Source organism: Ambystoma mexicanum, chromosome 10 (genome assembly GCF_040938575.1).
Source record: "Ambystoma mexicanum isolate Mex_15411 chromosome 10, UKY_AmexF1_1, whole genome shotgun sequence".
Lineage (NCBI taxonomy): Eukaryota > Metazoa > Chordata > Amphibia > Caudata > Ambystomatidae > Ambystoma > Ambystoma mexicanum.
This window is the reverse complement of record NC_090932.1, coordinates 1,574,395,223-1,574,420,843: the sequence shown is the minus strand read 5'-3', so window position 1 is coordinate 1,574,420,843 and position 25,621 is coordinate 1,574,395,223. Positions and strand designations below refer to the sequence as shown.

The 25,621-nt window shown below is 45.9% G+C and overlaps 2 protein-coding genes across 4 annotated transcripts in view; one reads left to right on the top strand and one right to left on the bottom strand.

The window, feature by feature from the left end:
- Positions 1-21,316, top strand: part of LOC138492606 (D-dopachrome decarboxylase-like) — a 63,477-nt gene extending 42,161 nt beyond the window's left edge. Inside the window, exon 3 of the mRNA XM_069619896.1 lies at positions 20,528-21,316. Coding sequence (XP_069475997.1) covers positions 20,528-20,600 — 73 coding nt within the window. The 3' untranslated portion in view covers positions 20,601-21,316. The remainder of the gene's footprint in view (positions 1-20,527) is intronic.
- Positions 1-25,621, bottom strand: part of LOC138492605 (THAP domain-containing protein 2-like) — a 530,416-nt gene that overhangs the window by 392,364 nt on the left and 112,431 nt on the right. The gene's annotated exons all lie outside the window — the stretch shown is intronic.

The following is a 25,621-nucleotide window of genomic DNA, read 5'->3' as shown; positions in this document are numbered from 1 at the left end:
AATGCCTCGAAGAGGCCGAGGAGTGACGAGACCGACTCCTAGAAGGAGACCCACGAGACTTCCGACGACGACGCGGAGAGTCACCTCTCGAATCATCCGTCGAAAGCCCCGCAGACTTCGACTTCCGGGGCTCGGACACCGGACCTACCGACAACTTCTTCTTACGTTCCCGTAAGGCTTTGGACATGAGCGACTGGCAGTTGGTACAGTCATCCGTGTCGTGGGCCTCCCCGAGGCACCAGAGGCAGGCGTCGTGCGAGTCCATCACCGACATCTTGGACCCACACTCCCCGCACTTCTTGAAGCCCGGACGCGGGGTCAAAGACGAAGTAGAAGACCTCTTCTTACGAAGGATTTACTCCCAAAAAATAACAGGTTCGAAGAACCGAGAAGAACAGAACTCCAAAGAGTCGAGGCATAACTGAGATTCACAAAGCAACACGTTCGCGGAAAAAACGGAACTGAGGCTACAGGCGTCGTGCGTCCTACTTATCACATCGGATGACGTTGGACGTCGGAGGAGGTTCTCGACGACGGCGCATCGACGTAGGACGCAGATGCCGAAAAAAGTTTCCGAAGCAGCACAGCTGTGGTGATACCTGTCATTGATATGGAATACGTCGGAGGACCCAATCCCCTCGAATAGGGGGATGGAAGTCTGGGTGTTTCAGAAGATGTATCAGGCCTGAACAAATGTAGCCTAACGGCTTCCTTCTCTTCCTCTTCAAACTAAAAACAGCACATAGGAGGAGGCAGTCCGTCTGGGTTGTAGGGCATTCATTTGTGTCAAGGGCCGGGGCAAGCTGGACGGCCGAGCGAGAGGAGCTGACCGCCGACTAATACCGGATATGGTGGCACGGGGTGCCCGTAATGAGATGGGTTCAGCTGCATGGGCACATCAACAAATTGCTGGGTAAGCAGCGAAAACCTGATGTCCTGATCGGACACCTGAGGGGCAATGATTTGATGATCCGGGGGAGGGGGGCCTTTAATGAGGGAGATGATTACAGGAGTTGTCCTTGCAGCTGGGTGAGACAGAGATTTTGTGGTCAGAAATCATCCCCGAGGCAGGAATGGAGGAGCGCTTAGAGCCACTCAGCGGTAGAAAAGTTAAGAAGAAAATTGAATGGGGTAATGGAGAAATTCTGCAGGGGCGGAGGTTTTCCCCAGATCAGACACGGCTTCATTAATTTGAAATCCCCTGAATATTACTTGAAGGATGGAATGAATTTGTCGGCATCTGGGATGGATCTGTTTTATTGGAGTGTTTGCACGAAGCTCTTGGAATTATGAATTTGGAAGGGGGGAGCCGCAGTGGGTGGTAACCCACCTTTGGTGTGGCAGTGTTTTGGCGACCAGTGACAAGAGACAGACTCTGAATGAGCCATGGGAAAGCCGGAAGGGTCTTCGCTCTTCTCTGGGCCAGCGCCTCTTGGGAAGCGGCGGGGGCGTCTGGTGGTAGCAATTGGGGCTTGGCTTCCCCCGAATAAACTGCACTCTCCCAGCCCAGGAACACCTGTAAGGGCAGGCGGGGCTCAGACCCGCAGGGTTGGGGGAGTTGTGCCTACTAGGGACTTTGTTGGGAAAAGGGGGAAGCAGGTTTTGGACAAGGAGCAGTCACCGCACCTTCGGAACTATTTTCACAAAATTGTGTGCAGTGTTTTCAATTTATTATATTGTGAAAATAAATCTGTGGCCTTTTTATGCCAAAAAGAAGACCTGTCTCATTCTGCACCTTACTGGGTGGGAGAGGAAAGGGGCAAAGAAGAATGAGCAAGTATGATGTATGATGGTAAAAAGATGGGCAAATACCCAGGTTATCCATGAACCACAATAACTTTTTTTTTTTCTGATAACGTTCTGTTTTTCTTTTTTAAGCTATGCATAATTAATCGCCTTTCCGAATTTGAAGTTCTCACGGTTATTCAGTCTCAGAAAAACAAAGATTTGTTTTACTTTTCACAGCTGTTAAAATGACCACGCAAAATAAACCTTAAAATTGAACTTTGATTTGTCCCACTTCTGCTGCCCCTTTAGCTTGTAACATATTGATCGTGACGGGGGAATGCGATAACTACTGACACGGAGTTACCTTAGGAAGTTGGCACTTGCAAAATCAGAATAGCCGACCAACTGGCAGATTGCAGCTGCTGCCCTCGTCCAGACAGACTTTATGCGGCCCGCCAATGCCTACACAGCATGACGAGTTTGGGGACATGGCAAAGCATTGGTGTCTGGCCATCAGTCCAGAAATGCTATTCTTCTTTCTCCTTGCCACATTTCGTTTTAAGTAATAAATGGCAATTTACCGGCACTGCTGAGTCCAACCTAAAACACCTGCCAGTGTCTATGGCACTTGATCGCAAGTGACCACAAGTCCTGATGTACCCGCGCAGCTCCTCTCTGTTGCTCTTGACATTGGCTCAGTTCAGGAACATTTTAGGGTACCGATGCAGGAGTGTTTGCATTCCTTCTCGCCTCCGCCGTGCATCCTCTTTTCCAGGGGAGCCGACTTATGAATTTCCCGGGGGGGGGGGGCCCAAATACAGGAACTGACATCACTGGCAGTTATATGACCGCACATTTGCATTAGTCGTCAACTTGGTGCAACGGCGCGCGGGGGGGCGGGTGTTGGCATGCGCAGCGCAGAACATTGGAAACATTGGCTAGCATGCACTGCATATACTAAAGTCAAGAAAGAAGGAGATTTAAGTCTTCGAGTTGCATTCCAGTAAGACATCACTACCCCTACTCTTCCGCTCTATAATCGTCCAGCAACACAACTAGGATGGGAGAATGAAATGCTTGCTAAACGGAAGGTACAGCTGCAAGGTGGAGTACCACCACCACCAAAAAAAAAGTTCCCAATTCAAGGGAAACGAGAAGTAAAGACGTTTCCCGATTAAAAACTACCAAGCAAGACGTGTGTAGTGCAATAGTTCAGTAAAACATCAACAATTCAAACTTACAATAGTGCTGCTGTAGATTGGCCAGCCACAAGTGAAATTTGCTAAGATGTTACCTCTGGGTAACCAGATAGAGTTAGGGATGTAACTTAATCTTAAACCTTTCAGTGGACACATCAGATGTGCTGCTGAAGTATAATGCAATCCTGGCTGAAGTATAATGCAATCAAGTGTGGTTTCAGACTGGGGGGGGGGAGAGAAGAGTGTTAACTGCTTTTAACATTGAAGTTTACCAGAAAATCTGGTAAATTGTAGTGTACAATGTTAAAAAGAAGTTACCCAGGCTCACCCTGCACCCAGGTGATGTTTGGGACTGATGGAAGCACTCTCGTCTAAATGTTGTAGCCATGGTTGTCTCCACGTTTTAAAAACTCCCACTTTCCGGGTTTTCAACATTCATTTGAAACACCCCTTATTCAAAAAATGGAGTCAGTAAAAAAGCCAATGCTGAAATGCCTATTTCGCACAAGTAGTAAGACCCAAAGGGTAAGAGCGACTGTATAGCAGACCATGCAAATGTAGGATACTCCAGGATTACCTTCGGTCAAAATTCACCCACTGCAATGTTCCTAAATTCAGATTGCAGAGTAGTGTCCGACTGAACCTCAATCAGCTCTTCCTGGGCATCAAATGGATGATGCACCACCTCCTCTGCCAGAAAGGTCTGCATCACCCAGTCATTAATGCCAGCGTTTACTTCAGGGAAGTATTCATCAAAGCTGGACCTTAATGTTGCCAGGTGGTTTGCCCAGCTCCAACTGTTCTTTTGCAAAGGTCTAGCTTCCTCTTGAAAGCAAATACTTTTTTCATTCTTTCCTCTGTGTTCCCATGTCCACAGGAATGCCCCCAAATGTGGGATTGGAAGTTTCTGGGGTGGTGAGTTCTTCTGGTCTTAGTTTCCTTTATAAAATACACAAATCACATATTATGTCAACCAGACAATATATCATTGTGTACAGCTTAAAGGGTGCCACCTGACCCAAAGCAGCACACTAGGAGATGTATTTTGGAACAATCAACATTGTAAACACACCTCTAGTTTAGATTGTAAAGAGTGCTTGTGCTGCAATTAGAAGCACCCAGTTAATAAAGTCCAGACTTAAAACACTTGATCAGCATTCAGTGAGTAAAATAACCTTTTAAAAATAAAATGCAGCTTTGCATAAAATTACAGAGAATTTTAGGATTATGGGGGTAATACCGCTGAAATACACCATGGAGTCCTATGGACTCCAATTAATGGGGACTAACACTGCCTACCACCACTTGTAATACCGCCAGACCAAGTGGCAGTAATGTAGTACAGTTTGGTGGTATCTCGGCAGATTTGCAGGCCACACAGAGACATCACCTCTCTCCATGTTGTCTTTTATTGTAAAGTGGATTACCAGGTTTCAGACCTGTAAAATATCCCTGTCTCCTCAGGTGACTCCGACCCCCACCATTCCATCCTACATAAACTTGATACCCCCAGGCTGTTCTTCTAGTCTACTTTTATTCTACCCATGTAGATCCAGGAACATCATACTCCTGTTACTTTCATGGATTATTTTACTTCCTGTTCCTTAAAGCCAGGGGTCTTAAACATGTGGCTCTCCAGATGTTTGGGCTACAACTCCTATGATCCATCACCATTGACTATGCTGGCTGGGGCTGATGAGCATTGTAGTCCAACACATCTGCAGAGCTAAAGGTTGCAGAACCCGGCGTCCAAGCAGAGGCCTGGAACTCCATACTGGCACAAGCACCTTATCATTTGACTCTGGCTCTGAAATAGAGACTTTATGCCGGCCCTTTACCCACAAACACTGGTTGTTAATATTATACCTTGGAGCTGCACGCGTTAATAGCACTAGTGCAAGAAACGTTCAGAACTGGCGGTAAAAATACTTCTGTGGGTCTTATGCGGCCTATGAGTTCACAGGGTTTGGTTGACCAGGGAAATGCACAGGAGGCATGGAGTTGGGACAGGATGGCAGGTTAGCTGCTGGCAACCTTTCAGGTGGCAACAGTAAACCCATGAAGAGGGAGCGGAGATGTGCAGTGCTTCTTTGCCCCCCTGATTCTCTGATTTGTCAGAGCTACATTTTCAAAGCCTCTCTCTGAATGGAGCATGAGTGCATTAATCTCTCAGTTGACTCAGTTATTGTTCTGTCTGCGTCTTTCATTTGTTATAAAACAGCACCCAAGGTTGGTGGCTCTCAGGGGGTAGGGAGCCTGGGACGCTCCAAGGACAATGAACTGGCAGCCAGGGGGTTTTAGCAATGCACTACTTTTGTAAACAAAATGAACCCCCAAAAAAATCTTTTTTGTGACTGCACCAGTAATTCATCAAGAATCGATGACTGGGAGAGAGACTGCAGGAGAGCGATTCCCCCTTATTTGTATGGTACAGTAGCACAGATAGGAGAAAAAGGTTGGTTGGTTGGCTCTCGATTTACATCTACCTGTTCAGTAGCACACCTGGGAGTGGGTAGTTGAACTGGCTTTGGGGTCCCCGTTTCTCTGTGATGGCATACTCTTGAGGGCATACTTTTTTAAGAACATTTATTTGCAACTGCATGTGTATACCAAGTACTTAATTTGTAAAACACACCAAAGTGACATCCCGGGAAGCGATGAAACAACCTTTTACCCCTTGACAAAATAGGAAGTGGCATCAAATGGCATTGTTCCAAAGTAAACTACACTACGAAAATATGGTTATGATTTCATTAAGGTGTCTACATTTCATATAAGAATGGATCACCATACGTATCATTAATATCTGTGTGTATAGATCCAAATTGTCAAAATACTTTGACTCCAAGCAGATGTCCAAGGTCACATGATGATATAATATTATATAGCACTTACCCTTAAGCTCTTTTTTTATAAAACAAATATGCATTCATTATCACCCAACCTGTGTTGGTACTTATATCGACCCAAGAAGGATGAAAGGTTTTTGAAGAATAAAAAATGTAGAAACAAAAAATGCCAAAATATGAATTTTTCCTTTTTTCGGCCCAAGCATGGCCTGAAACCGGCCCTTACTGCCCAGGGACGATTTCGGCCGGCTAGGGGCCAATCTGACCCTGCTGCCACCACCCATAGTGTGACAGAGGCCGGGCCTTTGTGGGGCCTCAGGCTCCATTAGGAGCCTATTCATGAAGACAAAAAAAAGCACACACATTCTTTTGCCGCGATGACCATTATCAAGGCAAAAGAAGGTGTGCGCTTTTTCTTTTGTCTTAATAAATAGGCTCCTAATGGAGCCTGAGGTCTCACAAAGGCCCCGCCCCTGCCGCACTAAGCATGTGTGGCAGGGGCCGTGGATCGGGCTGCTGCTTGTTAACGAAGCAACAGCCCGACCCTTTGGTCATTTATCCTCTTTTCAAACTGTGGATGTGCGCGCCCCCCTCCCCCCATGAGGCTGCGGCCCACCAGAGGGGCGCCCCCCACAGTTTGAATACCGCTGCGCGCTAAACCCTCCCCTCCAGGATCACATACACCAATGAGTCCTAGAGGGGAGGGCTTAATAATCGCACATTTTCGCGATTATACCCGGCCGGAGAGAAGTGATGCAGTATATGCTGCATCACTTCTCGCCGGGGGGGGGGGGGGGGTTAGTCAGCCCCAACTTGACGAGCCCCCCCCCCCCTACTCTCGGCGCCCCTGCTCTTTTCACTATGTGGCCTACATCTGTTTCGCAACTGGCTTTATCTTTTAGTTCTGCTTACTGTATGGATCCCGTCCTTTGACCTGTACAGGCGGTGTGCATCATGCTTGTTTTGTGGCTTTGTGTCGTTGCAAATGGCAGGTGATGACAACCAACTATGATACTCCTGCATGTATTTACTTTAAAAGAAAGTCTATTCTGGCCTTCAACACGATTCAAATCGGCAGGTTGCACGCGGAGTTTTGCAACCCCCTACCTAAACTATCTTGTGTGTGCAGCGCGTGGGGAGAGGGGGGCTGAGGTGGAGGATTGCACCAGTCATTTTACACATGCCACCCCCAAGCCACGCCTATGTCTGACTGCAGTTCCCATGTTGGACATTGTGTTCTTCAGGGCGGGAAGCTAGCACACCACTGGCATTAACAAACTGCATGTGCCAATCTAAGCTCACTCTGTTGGCAGCTCACCTACAAAAGAAGACAAAAGACCCATCCCTTTCAGCTGGTCAGTCGTGGCGTCTAATAAATATGAAACCTAAACGTCAACATTTGCATTTCTGCCTGGCAAACAAGCACTTGGCCACAAGGCAATATTTAGCACTCTATAAAATGCATATGTTTCATAATTTTAAAGAACGAACTTGTACCACCAGAGCTGCATTTGCGAGCCCCTCTTTCCCATGGGGTATGGCGGAGGATATTCCTTTCCAGTTTCATTTTTGTCTTGCCCTCCCCCCCCCACAGAATCCTTTTTGACCCCAAGAACTAACGTTGGATCACGCATTCGCCAACATTTTGTCATTTTCTCATGGTGTCAGTGTTCCGTTACATGAACCGAGGGGTAACTCTTGATCATTGATCAGGGGAACCTGGTCAAGGCAATATTAGCCAATGGTACATTAAGTAGTTGTTCTCAGTGGGTTAATGCACCTTGTCCAGTGATGCGTGTGTAACCCAGTTGGCACTGTTAAATTCTCCCTGTAGGCTCAATTCAGTATTTCATCGATCAAAATGGATACCATGGTGTTGGGCAATGGTAACATCTGCTGCTGGGGCCGCTAAGAAGTTTGTAGTGTACTATATTCATGGTCCAATCTGTTCTTTGCAAAAATATAAACCCTATCGCCCACCCTTCCATTTCCACTCCCCATAACTCGACAAAATACATGGCACAAAAGTATGGTTTGTGTAAGGTCTGACATAGGAGATGGGCCAGATGGGCTAGAAATAATGCCACCTCTAAACCCTATGTTGTGGGTGCCGGAAGCATGAAGAACCAACATGGGAGCCGCACCCTCATCGGAGTAGGAAACTGCCTGTCGGTCCCCCACACAAGGCGTTACACAGTCATTCAAATGATATCTCTGCGCGACCTGTCGCACAAGAAACTCAGCAGACAGCCACAAGCCCTCTTGGGACAGGCTTGTGGCTGTAAAACAGACAATCCCCCTACTCACCCACCTTAAATTAAACAAACTCAACACATAGTCATTAACTTGACAGGTGGTCGCCAAACCCATGCACCACCACCATCCTCTTGCCCGATCCTTGGCTCATCACTCTTCTGCAGGCCAACCTCAACCTGCCTCTCTGGAATTTTTTCCCCAGAACTCTCGTCATTTCTCCCTCTGCACCATCTATACTCTGACCTACCACATCTTCACTCTCAACTGAGGCTCACCAATACCCATGCCGACGAACAGGTCGTCCTCTCGCATTCTTCCTGAGACCCCACAGCAACGTCTCCACTCCCACCATCCTCACCAGGCAACTCTTGTAGAACCCCTTAGTACACTACACTTCTACACTCACGCACATCACGCTCCTTTTCATGGCATCTCCCCAATTGACTTGGACTGCATTTTGTGTTCACCACTGCCACAACCATAACCCTGCAAATCCTCCTAGGAGCAGACAAATATGGGGCGTCTGCACCCCTAACCCTGATGAAGTCACCAACCACAAATGGTGTAGTACTCTCACTCTTCCTACTATCATACAACTGTGTGTACCTCCTGGCATTTCCCTGCTCTGTTAAGCTCTGCTCTGTTTACTTTAACTGAACCAGACGTCCCCAGCCATTCCAGAGTCAGCTCATCAATCGGTTTCCTGCCCCTCAACGCCACGAAAGGTGGAACACCTGTAGTGGAATGTGTTGCGGTACTGTAAGCCCAGAGCATATCCCAAATTAAACTCAACACATCCAAATTGGACATTTTGCCAGTTGAGGCGTACCTTTCACTATCCTGTTGAAACGATCCACCATGCCATTGGGTTGCGGACAGTACAAGGCTGTTGTTTCATGATGAACCGCCGCCCCTTTCAAATAGTCGGCCACTACGTTGGACTTGAATTGCACACCATTGTCAGTAAACAAGTCGGAAGGAAACCCTGCCACTCTGTAAATAGCATCCAGGAACTCCACCACAGACTTGGCTGTGGTGTCATCTGACCTCCCCACACAAGGCCACTTGGAATGGTAGTCCATAAGCACAAACCCGAATCTCCTCCCTTGATAACACTTAAAACAAGGACCAATTATATCAAGTGCTACTGTCTCCAAATGCCTTGCTGGAAATGTCATAGGACACAATGAGGGTTCTGTAACCACATATGACTTATCACTTGATGTGCAAGGCATACCAATTTTAACCAAAAACTCCATTTCAGCATCCATGTTGGGCCACCAAGATGTCTCACTCTCTTTTTAGTCTTAATTATGCTAAGTGACAACAATGTTTTTTTGGAGATGATATGGGGTAGATTTCTGGACATGTACTAGCTTGTTTATACTGTCTCATTTTTTATTTCTTGTGGAGGGAGTGGACTTAAGACATGTTGACTATATATTGTACCTGTAAAATACATAAATAGCTAATAAAACAGAATAATTGCTGGACCTTGGTCATCTTCTTGTCTGCCTCACTCTCCACGTGCCACCTGGCCAAATCAAACGCCTCATTCTGACCAATGGCTGCAATCCTGGACCATCCCTCCTTACCAATCTGCTCCTCCCCTCCTACCCCCTTTCAAGGGGAAGGTGCGAAAGACAATCTGCCACAACCTTCTTCGAGCCTGGAACATAGACCACTGAAAAGAATTGTACTCTTGGAAAGCAAAAGCCCAAAGATTAATCCCCGGGGAGCCACCCACAGTCCTTCCATTCAACGCATGGACCAAGGATTTGTGATCAGTTTTCAAAATGAATGGCACACCCCGCAAAAACCTATGGTTGGCTGCCCAAAAACATGCCAACGCTTCTCTCTCCACAGTAGAGTAGTTTCTTTCTGGACCTTATAAGGCATTGGAAGCAAACTCTTTCACGCATTCCCTGCTCTCTTGAATCTGAATGAGTGCAGCCCCAAGGCCCACCGTGCTGGCATCTGTCATGTGACTGGTCTTACAACATGGATTATACCTGCTGAGGGTAGGGTGGGGGGCACTTGCAATACTGTTTTGATGCGGGGAAAATGCCTCCTGACACACTGTACTCCACACAAACGGCATTTATCTTCCAAAGTTCCCCAAAAAGGGGCACACATGGTTGCATGGTTGCAAACCTTTCTATAAACTTTGAATAGTACTCGGCTAATCCTAAAAATGCTTTCAAAGTGTCCTTATTCTGAGGAGAGGGGAGCTTTCAATACTGCCTCCACCAAAGCAACTTTGGGCCTGATTCCCATCCAATCAATGACCTGGCCTGCCAATCTGACATGCCCCAGGTACGACACTTCTGTCATGCTGAACTTAGACTTTTCTTTCTTGATAGCGAGACCAGCTTGGGCCGTATCAATACATGAAATTGGAGGCTTTTTCTGGTGCCTGTGCCTGCACTCGCCCATGCATCCATCTGATGGCGTGTGGAAAGGCTGCAACTTGCTCACCAGGCCAAGATGTAGAGCTGTACCCAGGGCAAAACTTCGCCAGGAAGGTTCCTTGAGACAGTGGTGCAGGTACAGAAGTCCACGTATGCTATTGTTGACACTGCACATCATGAACTGCTGCATGCTATAGCTGCCCTCTGAATGTCACTGGAAACCAAGATTGAGCACGTCTGTTCTGGCCTTGATTCAACCAAAACTCTCTAATGGGTCTGACTGGGTGAAGCAAGCAGAGCTGACCGGGTTTAGGTCCAAAACAAAAAAAATGTGCACCTTTTTGGTTTTCGATCCTATTGACTCTCACCTTTTGCATTCAAACCTTTTGTAATCGATTCTTTAACTGGACACCAAGCTGGCCATTTTGGAAACAGGCAGCGAGGTTAAAACATTGCAAATGGGTGTGGGTTCTCTGCAAACATAGCAAGATGTTAGAGATTAAAGTTGAGTATGCAGAAGAGGAGTGTGACGGAACAGTTACATGGTTGCCTGAAGGTTAAGAAGGCAACAGTTATGTGGGGGACCTACTGGAGGTCTGGGCTGGATTCCTCTCGGAGTGCTTCAGTGGAACTCGCGGTGAGCCCAGCCACATGCAATAAAAGCAGGAATTATGTAACTCGTGCTCCAGCATACTCAACTGGGACAACTCATTTGCTGGTGAAATTACACTTCCAACTTCTTTCCAGACTACGCCTACCTCAGGCAGCGAATGCAACACCCTTAGGAATGCATCCAGAGGCGATTATGGTTCTTAAGCATCCTTCATATGCTGCTGTTCCCACCTAGAATTAAGGTACTATATTATGGCAAGCCCTTGTTCTAAGATATGCTGTAGGCTACACTGCACTGATTGATAAGACTATCAACTGGAACATGATGGCAGACACAGATGCTGCTGGGGAGAAGGCACAACAGATGAAGTGATGCCACGGGGTCATGGAAGGGCAGCTCCTCCAAACCATCTTTTCCTCAGAAGATGATGCTCAAAGAACTTCATATTGATCTAGCTGCTGAACGCTGTAGGGGTATCCTGAATTTGAATGAAATGTTTAATGGTTTGGGATTCGTTGATTTTTTTTTTTTTTTTTTTTTTATGTTGTTGGTCCCTTCTGTTTTCAATGTGTGGAAGTTGTGGTCCATATCAGCACTACCTTCTTTGATACAATAGGAGGTGGAGAAGCAGCCCATTAATGTCAGCACTGGCAGTGAGCTGGCTGCAGTACTTCGAGTAGTGGTGACACTTGACACCACCTTCCAATTTTGAGTTTTTGTTTTAGAGTTTTTGTTCTTGTTGGGCTATTAGGGTCTCGATGGGTTACCTTTTTTATACGCACTATTGTTTTGTGATGAGTACAAAGAGATGGGGGAGGAGTTTCCTGCCAGGGTGGTGGTATTTGGGGTTTCGTTGGTACCCAAAAATCCTTTATATGAAGGACTGTCTATTACTTCCTGAACCTCGGGTCTGTTACCGAGCCCAGAGGTCGGGTCTGACCCCTCCCGCCCCTTTTCCCCACTTCATGGTATCTTCTGCTGGATTATTTTGCACATCATTAACCTCCCGCCCTATCCTGGATGCAGAGTATTGTGACAGAACTGTGCAGCCAGAAGCTGTTGTCCTTCCGAAAGAACAATGAGTGCCTATTAAAAGGAGACTGGAAATCTGGCTACAAGGCTACACAGGTGAAACTGCAACAGTGGGAAGGGATGATATACTATCCATATGCACTATATTAAGGAAGAAACATGGTACGAATGGACCCATTACTTGTATCCTAGCATTTCATTACTTCTGCCCCTGCAACCGCAAATGTCACTGCCAGCACTCTGGAATCACTGTCCCCTCCATGCCTTCAGCAATCCTACTAGTGCCCCATCCACTCCTAGACACACTGTCCACCCCCAACCAGGCTGTTGCTCTTCTATGACGCATGTTCCCTTAACCATACTGGACATATGTGCCCACAACCCAGCAATCCCAATCTTGTTTTTGCAAACTCCTGCCGGGTTGTTTTCAAGGAAGAAGAGCACAGGCGCCATGTTGCCTGACTAGCCACTGACTGCAAGCTAGTACCCCAGAGGATGTGCACAAAAGATCTCAATTGGTGAGATGTTCTGCTTTCTGTTAAAACATTTGGTCATATTTTGAACCGTATCAAGCATAGCTTTAGAAAGTAAAGTTTAATTCGTCAAACAATGCATCCTCTGCTGCTTGCTTAAAGGACCATAATTGCGTCCCTTTTCACATATTATTGACAGCGGATCAGACCCAGCACATTAAGGACACAATAAATACATTCTTGAGGATGCTCTGACAAGCTGTATGGCCATCTTTGCAGCCCCATTATCCGTATTTGGCACCACCTTTAGGCAGGTCTCTCTCCCATCCACCTTGGGCCAACGCGAACTGTTCCTTAAGCCTCCAATGAATCTCCCCCCCACCCCCTTTACAGGACATTGCCCCTAATTGATGCAGTTTTTTTTAATGTACTTATTTACTATAATATTCCTTCTGAATCAATATCTGCAAAAAAGAACAAAAACCGTACGGTACTAAATCTCCTCTTCTATCTGTGAAGACTGGTATAAGGGGGAGGGGGCCCAAGTTCTGACTTAAAGGGACTCAAAAACGGTCATGTCAATTTGCATTACTAAACATCGGAGGTACAGTAGCACCTATGTCTTGGACTACAGATCCTATGGTCCTTCCCTGTGTAGTATGCTGGCAAGGGCTGATGGGAGTTGTAGTACAAAACATTTGGCGTGCCGAAGGTGGCACTAACCGATCCCTCAACCAGAGCCAATATTGTTAATGGTGAGCGAAGATCCGAGTTGAGAGAAAAACACTGCTCACTATGGCCGAAAGATTACACCAGGAAAGGTACTGTAAGGGGAATATTTGAAGTAAAATGTTCCTTGGTTGCATAAGTTCTGGATATGGAATCCCCCTCAAGTTGTCATTGATTATGTGTATATGCACTTCTGACACCTGGAATGGACCCCAGTAGATTCTAGTAATACCGCTGTTTCTCTGTTTGCTGTAGATGTGAACGATTTTTATTTTTACCAAACTGTAACCACCTCCATATCGTAACGCATCCTCAGCAACACATGGAACAGGGTCGGAGATGTGACCCTGTGAAGGGGGACCAAGGACCCCCTTCAAGCTGGGGCCTATAAAGCCAGTGCCAGAACCATGCTGACCCCAGAGGTGGTTGATGGTTGAACTGAGCTGAACAGGTCCACTGTTCCTGGCTGCCTTGTATGCATGCCTCCCTTTATGTAGCTTGGTACCTCTGTCACTGTCCTGATGCCTATCTGCCTCTGTTCTGGTCGGGTATCTTTCTAATCTCTCAGCACGTGCCTGGGTAGCATGTGATCAGAACGACCTGGTATTCTGATGACTATAAAAAGACTGGAGAGACAGTCTGCAATGAAAGGTGTTCAGATGAGGTTGGAGGAGGCGAAGGAGGACCAAGAGAACATAGAGGCATGTTCAGATGGTGGAGGAGGACTTGGAGAAGGTGGACATGTATCCCGCACAAGCAGTCTCAAGTAGCACACCAGCGTACCTGGTGGCTAAGCTGCACCTATCTGGTGGCACACGCTCCTTGTGTAGAAAAGCAACCAACTGGCTTGAATCGCAACTCTTCCACAAAGAGGGTACCCACAAACCATCCTTTTCTTGTTACAAACCCACCCTCTGGGACTTGATGCCGGTATCCACTCTGGATGCCCACACATTTCTCCAATTTCACAAATCTCTCAATTAGGATTTTTCAAAACCTAACCAATGGATGCAGACTGCAATTCGTAGTACTGCTATGCTGTTAAAAGATGCCGGCACAAATGTTGGCTACTTGCACACTGTACAGTGCTCTGCTGCTCTCAAGCTACGTATGTGCTGTAAACCATAAAATAAAAGTCCTATACACCTGAATGGACGTTTGTTATTTTTACAATTATCCTCATTAAAATACTCGTTAAGAATTGTAAACCATTCCTACTCCTACAGTTCCACTAACAATTGATATTAATATTTATCTTGTTGGGAGTTGGCGCAGACAGATCTCTTTAGAAAACCTTTTTTTAAATTGCTTGGTACATTTAGGCACAAAGTGTCATTCCAATAGAACTGACTAGTAGCAGAACTCCACCCCTAATAATAATAATAATAAAATCAATAATGAGTCCCACCAAGCATTCAGCAAGGCAATCAAAACCAAGCTTTTTGTCTAAATTGTGTAATTGCACTATAAATGTTGTAATAAGGACTGCGATGAAAAATCTACTACAAGTTCTGCTATGTAAAATTTACTGATATATATAACTGCTGACCTTACCTGTCGTCAATGAAGTCATCTACTAATAATGTACCTGTGCCTAAGAGACCACCTTGGTCACATGTCGCCACCAAATCAAAATTCGTACAAATCTCATATAACAGCGCCTCAATGCCTCTGAGCTGTAAGTGCGCTATACAAATAAATAATAAGGCTAGTGTAGGGGGAAAAGTGGCTGCCACGTTTTTTTTCAAATTCAAAAACGCCCCAGGACGTCGAGGAATGTAAGTGGCTTTGCATGAATCACCATGCAACAAACCATTATAAATAAAGAAGGAATTGGGACTGGAGAACAGAGTCCTACAAAGTGGGAGTGGGGTTTATTTTCAAATAATACAAAGTTGTGCACGTTTTTTTTAAAAAAAATTTTCCCCCAAAAATTGTTCTTTCCTAGACTACTGTAAGAAAACCTGTACTTCGGCTGTGCCATGGAAAAAGTGTAGCTTGCGTGGTGGAGCCACAATTTTTACTGCGATGCTCGGCCGGGTACACATACCTATGCTCTGAAAGGCCCCAACCTTTGTTAATGTCCAGTTGCCATGTAGCACTTACTCATGTAGATGAGAGAATCGAGGCATAAGGAGACTGTAATTTGCATAACATGAAACGTTTGTCCAATTAGGAGTAAGGGGGTTTAGAATTATAGTCCCCCTATTTCTACAGACACTGTATTTGGACCCCATTGCCTCACTAGTGAATTGCTGGGTTAGTCAGATGATGTGCATTTTGACCTCTACTCTACGCCAAGGCCGCAAACTAGGCCCCTAAGGGCGTTTGTCCCAGGCCCGTTTCCAGGAGTTTTCATATGGGTGGGCCAGGTTTGTGATCGGGGGGGGCCCATCTTCATTGGGAGTGGGTGTGCGAGTACCCTAAACACATTGAGCCAGAGTTCCCAGATCAATGATCCAGCAAAAAGTTTTCCCAGATCTGGAAAAAAATGTATTCTCACCCATCAAATGGTTTTTAGTCTGGTCCGCTTTTAAAGGTGCAGTAACCTAGATTCATATTCAGGTTGTTAGGACCAGAGGCGAGACACTTACCCCTAAGACTACTTGAATGTCTGATCAGGATACTTGTTAGGATTACTTTCAGTATCCTGTTTAAGGCAAGAGGCTTCATGGCCAATATTGACTGCCTGCGTAGGGTGGGCATGGGGATGGAGCTTAGGGTGGTAGTAGTTATTGGCTGTTAAAAGTGCAACAAATGTTTCATGTTTGGTTTGTTTTTCCTGCCCTAAAGTGATTTGCCCAGGATCATTTGATTTGTTCAAGTGGGAAATCTGCTCCCCAATCTGCTGTCCAGTTCATAACCTCATGCTATCCAGTACCCAAGTCATGCCTTAAGAATAAAAGTTGTCTTCTTTTTCAACATAATGTTAAATATGAGCTATAAAAAGTAGTACAGCTTGTAAGAGAAGCAAGCAAAATAGCGTGGCAACATCAATTTACCCATCTTACCTTCCCATCTGCTCTTCCCTTTCTATTATATTCACTGCTCCTTCACCCCCAGTTACCTTCCATCAGCTCCCCCTAACCACCATTCCCAACTACCACCATGCCTTCTTGGCCTGGCTGGGGAGAACCGAGGAAAATGCCTTTGCCTCCTCTGTGAGTGCTGAGCAACGAGGCTCTCAGTATCTATTCACTGCCATAAGGTGACAGCTGAAAAATGCCTCCTTGAACAATGGAGCAATGGAGGAGGTGATTGTGATCCCGCTATCAAAGACAGACCCCTCTCCAGAATACGGACGCAAGGAATAGGAAATTTTATTTTTTACAAAATTACATTTTGAAGCACATTTGATTTTGTTTTTGCAGTACAATTTAATTGAGGTAAGGGTGTGCTAGCATGCAGGTGAGAGCCAGAGCGGGGGTAGGTGGTGCTGGATCGGGGGGGAGATGGTGAAGGTTAAGGGGTTTCCAGCCTCCTGGTTTTGCTCTAGGTGTGGCATGGCAGGAGGAGGCGGCCTTTGTCATTGTCTGGTACATACTGTTTCTAATATGCAATTATCCATGATAACGCGTCATGTTTGCTTTGATTTGTTGTTGAATGTCGCAATTTTGTTCAATAAATGCAGCCTTATTTTTTCCAAGTAAAGTGTGTCTCCTTCCTTGGCAGACTTTGCCCACTGCGCTGCTCATCAATTAAATCATGAGTGAGGCTTTTTTGGAATAGATTATACTAGGGGCACATCATTTTTCAGGTACAGCACAGTGAGATTAAATGATTTACCCCGGATCATAGACTTAGGTTAAGTGGCAACGCTAGAATTTGAGCATAGTCTTAAGATAGGTACTTGACCACACATCTTCCCTGGTCGATTTGTTACACATCTGTGTTAAAGTTAGATGCATTAAAAAAACGAAATTGTATACATATTACTTTAAAAATGCACAAGTGACATGATAAATCGACCTAACAATGTATACATCACTGGAGAAATGTGTTGATGAAAGAGCAAGGTGGCCATTTTGTTTTGAATCCTAAATTTCACACGGAGGACAACTCTTGGAAAATGCCCCCCCCCCCCTCATCTATGGAATTTTAATTGTTTCCACCAAGCACTTGAAAGTTAAATAGTAAAACGCAGGCAAAATTGCCTTTGCACTTCATATTTCCATTACATGTCTGGAAAAGTGTAACTCCTTCATGCAATTAAGATTGTGGGGCGTCCTCTACAATGGATTCCTTTTGGAATCTCCCTGCTTTTACCAGGTGCAAGTCAGGTGGTTTTCACAGGAATCTGTTGGTCTTCCACCGGCATAATAGTACATTCTGGTGGAAAGCCAACTGGTTTTTGCAGGGGGACCTGTAAGAGCTGGCAAACATGTAATGCCTGCTCTGCTCTTCAACCTCGCCTGCCAAAAAATCCTGCAGCACATAGTCTCTGTAAATGCTTTTAGTGCCACTTTTTCCACTGCGCTTGACTTGTAAAAGTACCCACTATGATTGTAGGTTTATTTTTTTTTGATTGATCGATCAATCAATTTTCCCTATCCTGACTGCAAGTCTACAAGTTTCAGCATGCAAACTAATGAGAATTTACAAAAAAGAATCGGACACAACGTGAAATGAAAAACATGACAAGGTCATTGTTTCACACAGCTTGTTCGGTACCCCACAATTTCTAATTACCCAACAATCCCAGTAAAATAGCTTTTTAAAACATTACATCCTTACATAATTGTAAGTAAACTTTACAACAGCAATGGTCACTGCCAGTTACCTTTTCCCATCTCTAAACACTTCTGTTCTACATAATCTGCAGCTGATGCACATTAAATGATAATTCCTCACTGGGAGGGCGTTTGCAACCCTGGCTGTTTGTTGTTCAGGGGAGAGAGGCAGAGCAGGTGGCGGGGCACATGGGCATTTATTCCTTGTCCGACTGTTAGATCTACCTCCCGAACTTTGCAGGTAATATGTAAATACTGCTTTTTAAAGATGGCCCATTCTATACTTTACCAGCAACATGATAGGAAACGATCCTCTCATTTTCTTTCTTTATTTTTCTCTCTTCCGGGATTCATGATGAATATTCGGAGAAGAAAATGTTATTGGGGGGGATGGGAAAAATCCTCCTGTCCCACTCCCTGCCCCCATGTCACTGGTGGGATCTCGCAGTAAATTTCCATTTCTGGCACTGCCTAAGCAGCCATACCCCAGCACATACCTTCTAAATAACGACCCACAATAAACCTGATCTATTCGGTTTGCATACAAACTCTATTAATAGTTACTCAAACAGTATGAGGTCATCAAGTGAATACTCATCAGTTTGAATCATAAAATGTTGGGCAGGCTAGGCTTCCACACACAAAGATACTTTAAATACACTGATAAGTGTGCATTGGAAGAAGAACTGAAACTGGGCCATACTTGTCATCCTAGCCTTGACCTGTTCAGGTAAGGCCTTGTTGGGCTTACAGCGAGGTACAGCTTGATTTCCTAGGCGTAACTAGCAAGGAACCCACATCTGGGCATATACACTTTCAATTACTGAAACTAACCAACATTGGCAAAGCCAACAGCTTGGGCGCTTGTGTAGGCATGGGATAGACATTTGCCAGACACTGCCATAAGTGTACCACCTGACCATGAGATGGGAACAACTGGAAACTGGTGCGCGTACCTGGGCACATGTCATTGCCTGGCAAATGTCTGTGTAATACCTATACACAAGCCACAACTGTAGGCTTTGCAATAGCTTGTTTTAGCGAGGGCTCCAGTGCAAGGAACAGCTGCACGACACACATTGCTTCTAGATGGACGGGCTACCTACACACAGTTAGATTTTCATTACACCAGGAGCTCATTTACGGAGGCATTTAAGTCTTCAAACACTCTAAAGACTGCATAGATTGTGAGTTCCTAGGAGAGAAGGGTTCGTCAGGGAGGGACCAGTAGTTTGTGGGAATGCCAAGGGATGAGCATGGCAATGGGTAGTCGATGAGTTTGTAAATGACAAACACACCTATAGGCTTTGTCCTGCCCCACCTCACATCTCCATCCTATCTGTGTTAGAATGCGAGTTCTGGCTTACACTGAACAGCCAAAACTAAAATATGGATGCAAGTTTCTAAATCCATCATTACCACCAACATTTGGTCAGCCTTCCAGGCTATTATTTGCAAATCCACCTTAGCCCTTCCACTTATGTGAGCAGCCCTGCCCAAACTGCTAGTCCACAAGTCCTAAAGATGCCTGTGGTTGCTTGTGTTCCAGTGCAGAGGGGACATGGCCTAGCAACTGAGATTGAACTGCAACATTTGGTGGCAGACCAAGACTCATTTGCTAATGGCTTGTTCCTTTCTGTAATGGCACAGACATACCAAATGATTATGGCATGGAAGACTGAAACTTTTATGTATGCTCAATTAGTACATTCAGCAGAATATACACCTTGAATGTAATTTGCAAGGACCTTCAGTCAGTAGATGCTCCTGCTGCAGAAATCTATGTGCAAGCAACATTACCAATCATTTATTGTTTGATGCAGTTAACCATTTTATTAAGCATGATGGGAATAATTGTTCTATCTCCACAAAAATAAACCTACGATTTTAGGATTGAAAAAATAGTTACCTTTTTACTGAGATGTTGGAAATGTAGGTAAAATGAACAGTGCAGTTAAAACACAGGATCATGCTAGATATATTGACAGCAGCCTTCTTGAGCAGGTGTGCTACCACACATAGAGGTATGAATTGCCCTCCATTTACTTGGTCATTTGTGCTGTTATGGCTGTGGAGCATAAATCATTGTCCAGGTCAAGCAATCAAATTCCGGCCGGGCCTCCTGCAGTGCAGCCCCTCAGAGGTTGCTGCTTGTTTTTAGATAAATTGCTAGCCCTCTCGCTCCTGTTGGCATCTCCTTTCAGAGAGGCCATCAGTAATGTTCTGACCAGGGCTGTGCTTTCAGGGGTGGCATGATGTGAAAAGGGGTTCGCCAGAATCACAAAAATGCTGATCTATCAAACCTCTCGTAACCAACTTTTAGAACTAACTGTGAGCAGGAAGAAAGTTTTGTTTATGTCATATGAGGGTCTCGTGGATCTGTCAGATCATGGTCTGGTTCAAGTCTGATTACATTGCCACAACCACTGAAGGAAACATTGATGTTTTAGCTACTATTATTTAAGGTGCAACTGAACATTTTTCTTTTCTCTCGTCTCTCATTGAAGGATTCTGCTGCAATTCTACCCAGTGGAAGCTTGGCAAATTGGGAAGAAGGGAACTGTTGCAACCTTTTTGTGACCCCGACACGTCTGTCAATCGTTATAAAGAAGACCGCAAAATGCCCAACATCCCTCTTCATTTCCTTTGTCTGCATCTGTGATAACTTCGTCTCGTACTCCTAATCCACGGTTACAGAACCATTGGACTCGGCTGTGTCTACACTTGGCTGAAAGATCATCTCAAAGTGGCCAAGTCCTGCTAGAAGTCAATTCTAGGAAAATGCATAAGGCCCTTCCAGCAGGATCGACATGGGGAAGACCATAGTGGTCCTGAAAACAAACTGCCCGATTTTCAACGAGGGCAGGCACCCTAAGGGCACATCTGTTGGGCCAGCATACATACTGGCACCAACCCTAAAGGTCTGTGCCAGAAGCTGGTAGTCTTGGAGCCCATCTAGTGGCTGCCTCTTGTGCCTTGGTAGAGGGCAGTAGCACGTGTTTTATGCTTCTGTGTCATGTACTATAGATCATCGATCCATTTTGTTGCATGTTTGTAGTAGTACTCTAATAAATGGGTATGGGTTGGTTAATGTGTAACTTTCTTAAACAACCAACACCCCACCCTCTGTCTGCAATGAAGTGGGAGGCACAACTTCGCTCTGTGGTCCCTTTAGCAAGGGTTTTTGTATAGTCTTTGTACTGGTCAGGTAGTACAAGACGGGGTATTGTATTTCTTAAGAGAACAAATTATAAGTGTTGCCTTAAGTAAATAAAATAAAAGCAATGGTCTATTGACTTGTAGTGTCCTAATTTCGTTTTGGGTTTATTCCTTTCAAAAGGTTTCTTCTATTTGTTTAAGAAAGTTGTTACTGGGATTTATACCACACATTGTGGCCATTTGCATGGTCTCCGGGGGCTCTGACGGGTCTGAAACAGAATAGAAGGGGACCGGTTAGGGTAAGTGAGGGGATGGGGTGCTGCGAGGGGGGAAAAGGGAAGAGTGCTTTGTTGATACGGAAGTACCAGAGTACTGCGTGCAAGTCTTATTTTAGTTGGTGTGTCACAGGCATAGAGGCATATGTGTGCACGTGGTGCAAGAGTGCATTGACGTGGTGATATGTAAATTGGTTGTACAGTCTGTTTTTTGATGTCTGTAGGGAGGGATTTTAAAATGCAATGGTAGAGTGGCATCACTTGACTGTATGGTGTGTTGTAGACACGAAGAAGAAAGTATTGGCAAACAATTCAAACAGTGGGGAAACAAGAGGGGATGATTAGCATCCTTTGGCCTGGGGAGGATACATTTTCTGGCCTATGTTGCAGCAGCCCCAACTTCCATTACAAAACTCAAAACCAACCTCTTCGCCCACCCACACGTTCTGAAGTGTATGTGTGTGTGTGTATATGTATGTGTATATATATATATATATATATATATATATATATAGGATACATTACTCGCCGTAATCGTATTTCTGATGCTTGTATCTGCTTAGATTCACATGCTGTGCATAGGCCGACATCTAGTGGAAGCTGCGGAGTATTACAGTTTGTTTTTCGAAACTCGAAAATGGGCGTCGACACAGGCGTGCCAGTAATACTATCCCTTGTGTGACGTCCACTGTACCCAAGATCCCTCACGCGTCTAGGATCCTCAGATTGTATTTTTCTGACATGAGGAAGCATGAGGAGTAGCGCAAGTACAGATAATCCAAGCAGATAGCCAGAAAGGTAAGACTACAAGCAATCCTGCGCCTTCTCTCGGAGGGGAGGAAGGGTGGGTCGCATGTGAATCTAAGCAGATACAAGCATCAGAAATACGATTACGGTGAGTAATGTATCCCTTCTGAGGCTTGTGGAATCTGCTTAGATCACATGCTGTGCATAGATTAGCGAGCAGTATCAGAAGAAGGAGGTGGGATGTGAGAAGGGTCATGAGCAAACGGGTGTCTTAGAACCGCTTGTCCCACTTGTGTATCTGTCTTGGAATGAGTGTCAATGCAGTAATGCTGAGTAAAAGTGTGAATAGAGCTCCAAGTAGCTGCTTTGCAAATGGTGTCGAGGGGAACATTTGCAATGAAAGCCAGAGTGGCCCCAATGCCTCTAGTAGAATGGGCCCTTGGCGTAAAAGGCAGAGTTTTTTCAGAAAGAGAGTAACACAGCTGTATACAGTTGATAATCCACTTCGAGATAGCGCCTTTAGAGACGCGATCTCCCTCTCTGCCTGTAGCTACGGAGACAAACAGTTGATCTGTTTTCCTTAGCGGTCTGGTTTTGTTTACATAGTAGAGGACCGCCCTACGCACATCTAGGGTGTGTAGTTTCACCTCAGCCGAGCTTTGCGGGTTCTGGAAGAAAGCCGGAAGCTCGATGGACTGGTTTACATGGAATTTAGATATGAATTTAGGTGAGAACCTAGGGTGTGTGCGTAAAACCAGTTTGTCTTTGTGGATAGTAAAGAAAGGATCCTGCACTGACAGAGCCTGAATTTCACTGACCCTTCTTATAGAGGTAATGGCTACTAAGAAGGCCGTTTTATAAGTCAGGTGTTTGAGACTACTTTTATGCATGGGTTCGAAAGGGGGGCCCATGAGCTTAGCTAGCACCACATTGAGGTCCAATCCTGGCGGTGGGTTCGAAATAGGAGGGTGAAGTCTCTTTACTCCTTCCATGAAGGCTTTAACTACTGGTACTTTCCACCACGATACCTTGTTATGGGATGTGGTGTAAGCCGAGAGGGCTGCCAGGTGTACTTTCAGAGAGTAAAAAACCAAACCTGCGTCCAGCAGGTGGAGCATGTATGTTACAACGTTGGAAGGAGTGCAATCAACTGGATTGATTTGTTTATTCTGGCACCAAATAACGAATCTCTTCCACTTGTCAACGTAACAGTGCCTTGTGTTTGGTTTCCTGGATTCTTTTAGGATGTCCATACACCTCTGTGGTAAATTGAGATGTCCAAACTCTGACTTCAGGAGCCATGCTGCCAGGTTCATTGAGTTGGGTTTTTGATGCACTGTTTGACCTTGTTGCTGGGACAGTAGGTTGTACCAGGCTGGGAGTTTGATGGGCTCGCACACCGCCATCCTGCGTAGGTGTGGAAACCATGGTTGTCTCGCCCACATGGGAGCAACTAGGATGAGCGTCATCGATTCCTTGTTCATCTTGTACACCACCTTCCTGATGAGAGGAGTCGGTGGAAAAGCGTACGCAAACATCCCTGACCAGTTCATCCACAGGGCGTTCCCTTGGGAGTCTGGCTGGGGGAACCTGGATGCAAATCCTGGGCATTGTTTGTTTTCGCTTGTGGCGAATAGGTCTATAGTGGGGAAACCCCACTGAGAGAAGAGATCTTCTACGATATCTTTGTGAAGGACCCATTCGTGTTCTTCTGGGAGGGAGTCTCTGCTTAGGGCATCCGCTAGGGAATTGAGCTCCCCCGGAACATGTTGTGATGACAGGAAGATGTTCCGTCTGAGTGCCCATATCCAGATTTTCTGGGCAAGCTTGGACAGATTTGGCGAACGAGTCCCTCCTTGTTTGTTCAGATAGAACATGGCTGTCGTGCTGTCCGTCCGGATCTGCACCGACAAGTTTAGCAGATGGGGCTCGAACGCCCGAAGCGCTCGGAATACTGCCAGAAGCTCCAGCAGGTTGATGTGGTTCTTGGCTACTGAGTGAGACCAGAGACCCTGAGCTGTGTGGTGGAGATGGTGAGCTCCCCACCCAGTCAGGCATGCATCTGTAGTCACCACTGCCTGTACTTCGGGATCGTAAAAGGGTTTTCCCCTTGCGAGATTCTCTCTTGTCCACCAGTGTAAGCTCTGTACGAGTGTTGGCGAAACGACCACTAGATCGTCCCACTGACCACTTGCCTGAGACCACTGTTTCGCCAACCATTCCTGCATGGGACGCATGCGCAGACGCGCGTGGGGGACCAGGTAAATGCATGACGCCATCATGCCCAGTAACCGCATTGCTTTGCGTACCGTTATTTGTTGACCTGACTGATAATGTGGAATCTGCAGTAGTATATTCCGAATTCTCTCTTCCGAAGGGAAGGTCAACCCTTTCTGAGTATCTAGGATTGCTCCTAGGAACTGTTTTGAGGTGCTTGGCACCAGACTTGACTTCTTCTCGTTGATAGAGAAGCCTAATTCGTGGAGGAGGTCGATAGTCCTCTGAATGTTTGACCTGCAAATTCCTGGGGTTTCCCCCGTTATGAGCCAGTCGTCCAGATAAGGGTACACTGGGATTGCCTCCCTGCGTAGGTGTGCAGCTGCCACCGCCAGTACCTTGGTGAATACCCTTGGTGCTGAAGCTATCCCGAAGGGCAGTACCTTGAATTGGTAGTGGCGACTGTCTACCTTGAAGCGCAAGTATTTTCTGTGGGCTGGAAGCATGGAAATATGAAAATAAGCATCTTTCATATCCAAGGTTGCCATGTAATCCCCCTTTTTTAGGAGGGGGATTACCTCTTGTAGCGTGTTCATACGGAATTTTTGGGGCTTGACATACTTGTTGGCAGGCCGTAAGTCCAATACTGGGCGCATTGTCAAATCTTTCTTTGGCACAAGGAAGTAAGTTGAATAGATACCCTTGTTTACCTGGTGTCCTGGGACGAGTTCTATCGCGTCCTTTTCTAGCAGAATGGCGATCTCCTCGAGAAGGATCTTCTGATGTTCTAAGGAGTGTATTCTTTGTCGTGGAGGGTGGTTCCGGGGGCGCTGCAGTAATTCTATACAATATCCTGTGGACACTGTTGACAGCACCCATCTGTCTGAGGTGATCCCTTCCCAAGCCTGGGTGAAGTTGGAAATGCGTCCCCCTACTGGGGTTGCGTGAGAAGGGACCCTGAACTGAGCGTCACTGCTTTGGTGGAGGCGTGCCACCTCCCTTGTTGGGGCTGCCTCTGCCTCTTCCACGACCTCTCTTGTTACCCCTGCCGTAACTTTGGGTAGACTGCTGGTTGTTGTTCCATTGTGTACCCTGTCCTTGGGCATAGTTGCCTCTTTGTGAATTTTGGCCGCGTGGGCGACGAAAATTACTGTTCCCCCTCCGGTTAGGGGGTTTGTTGGTAAGCTGGCCAAGGGATTTCAG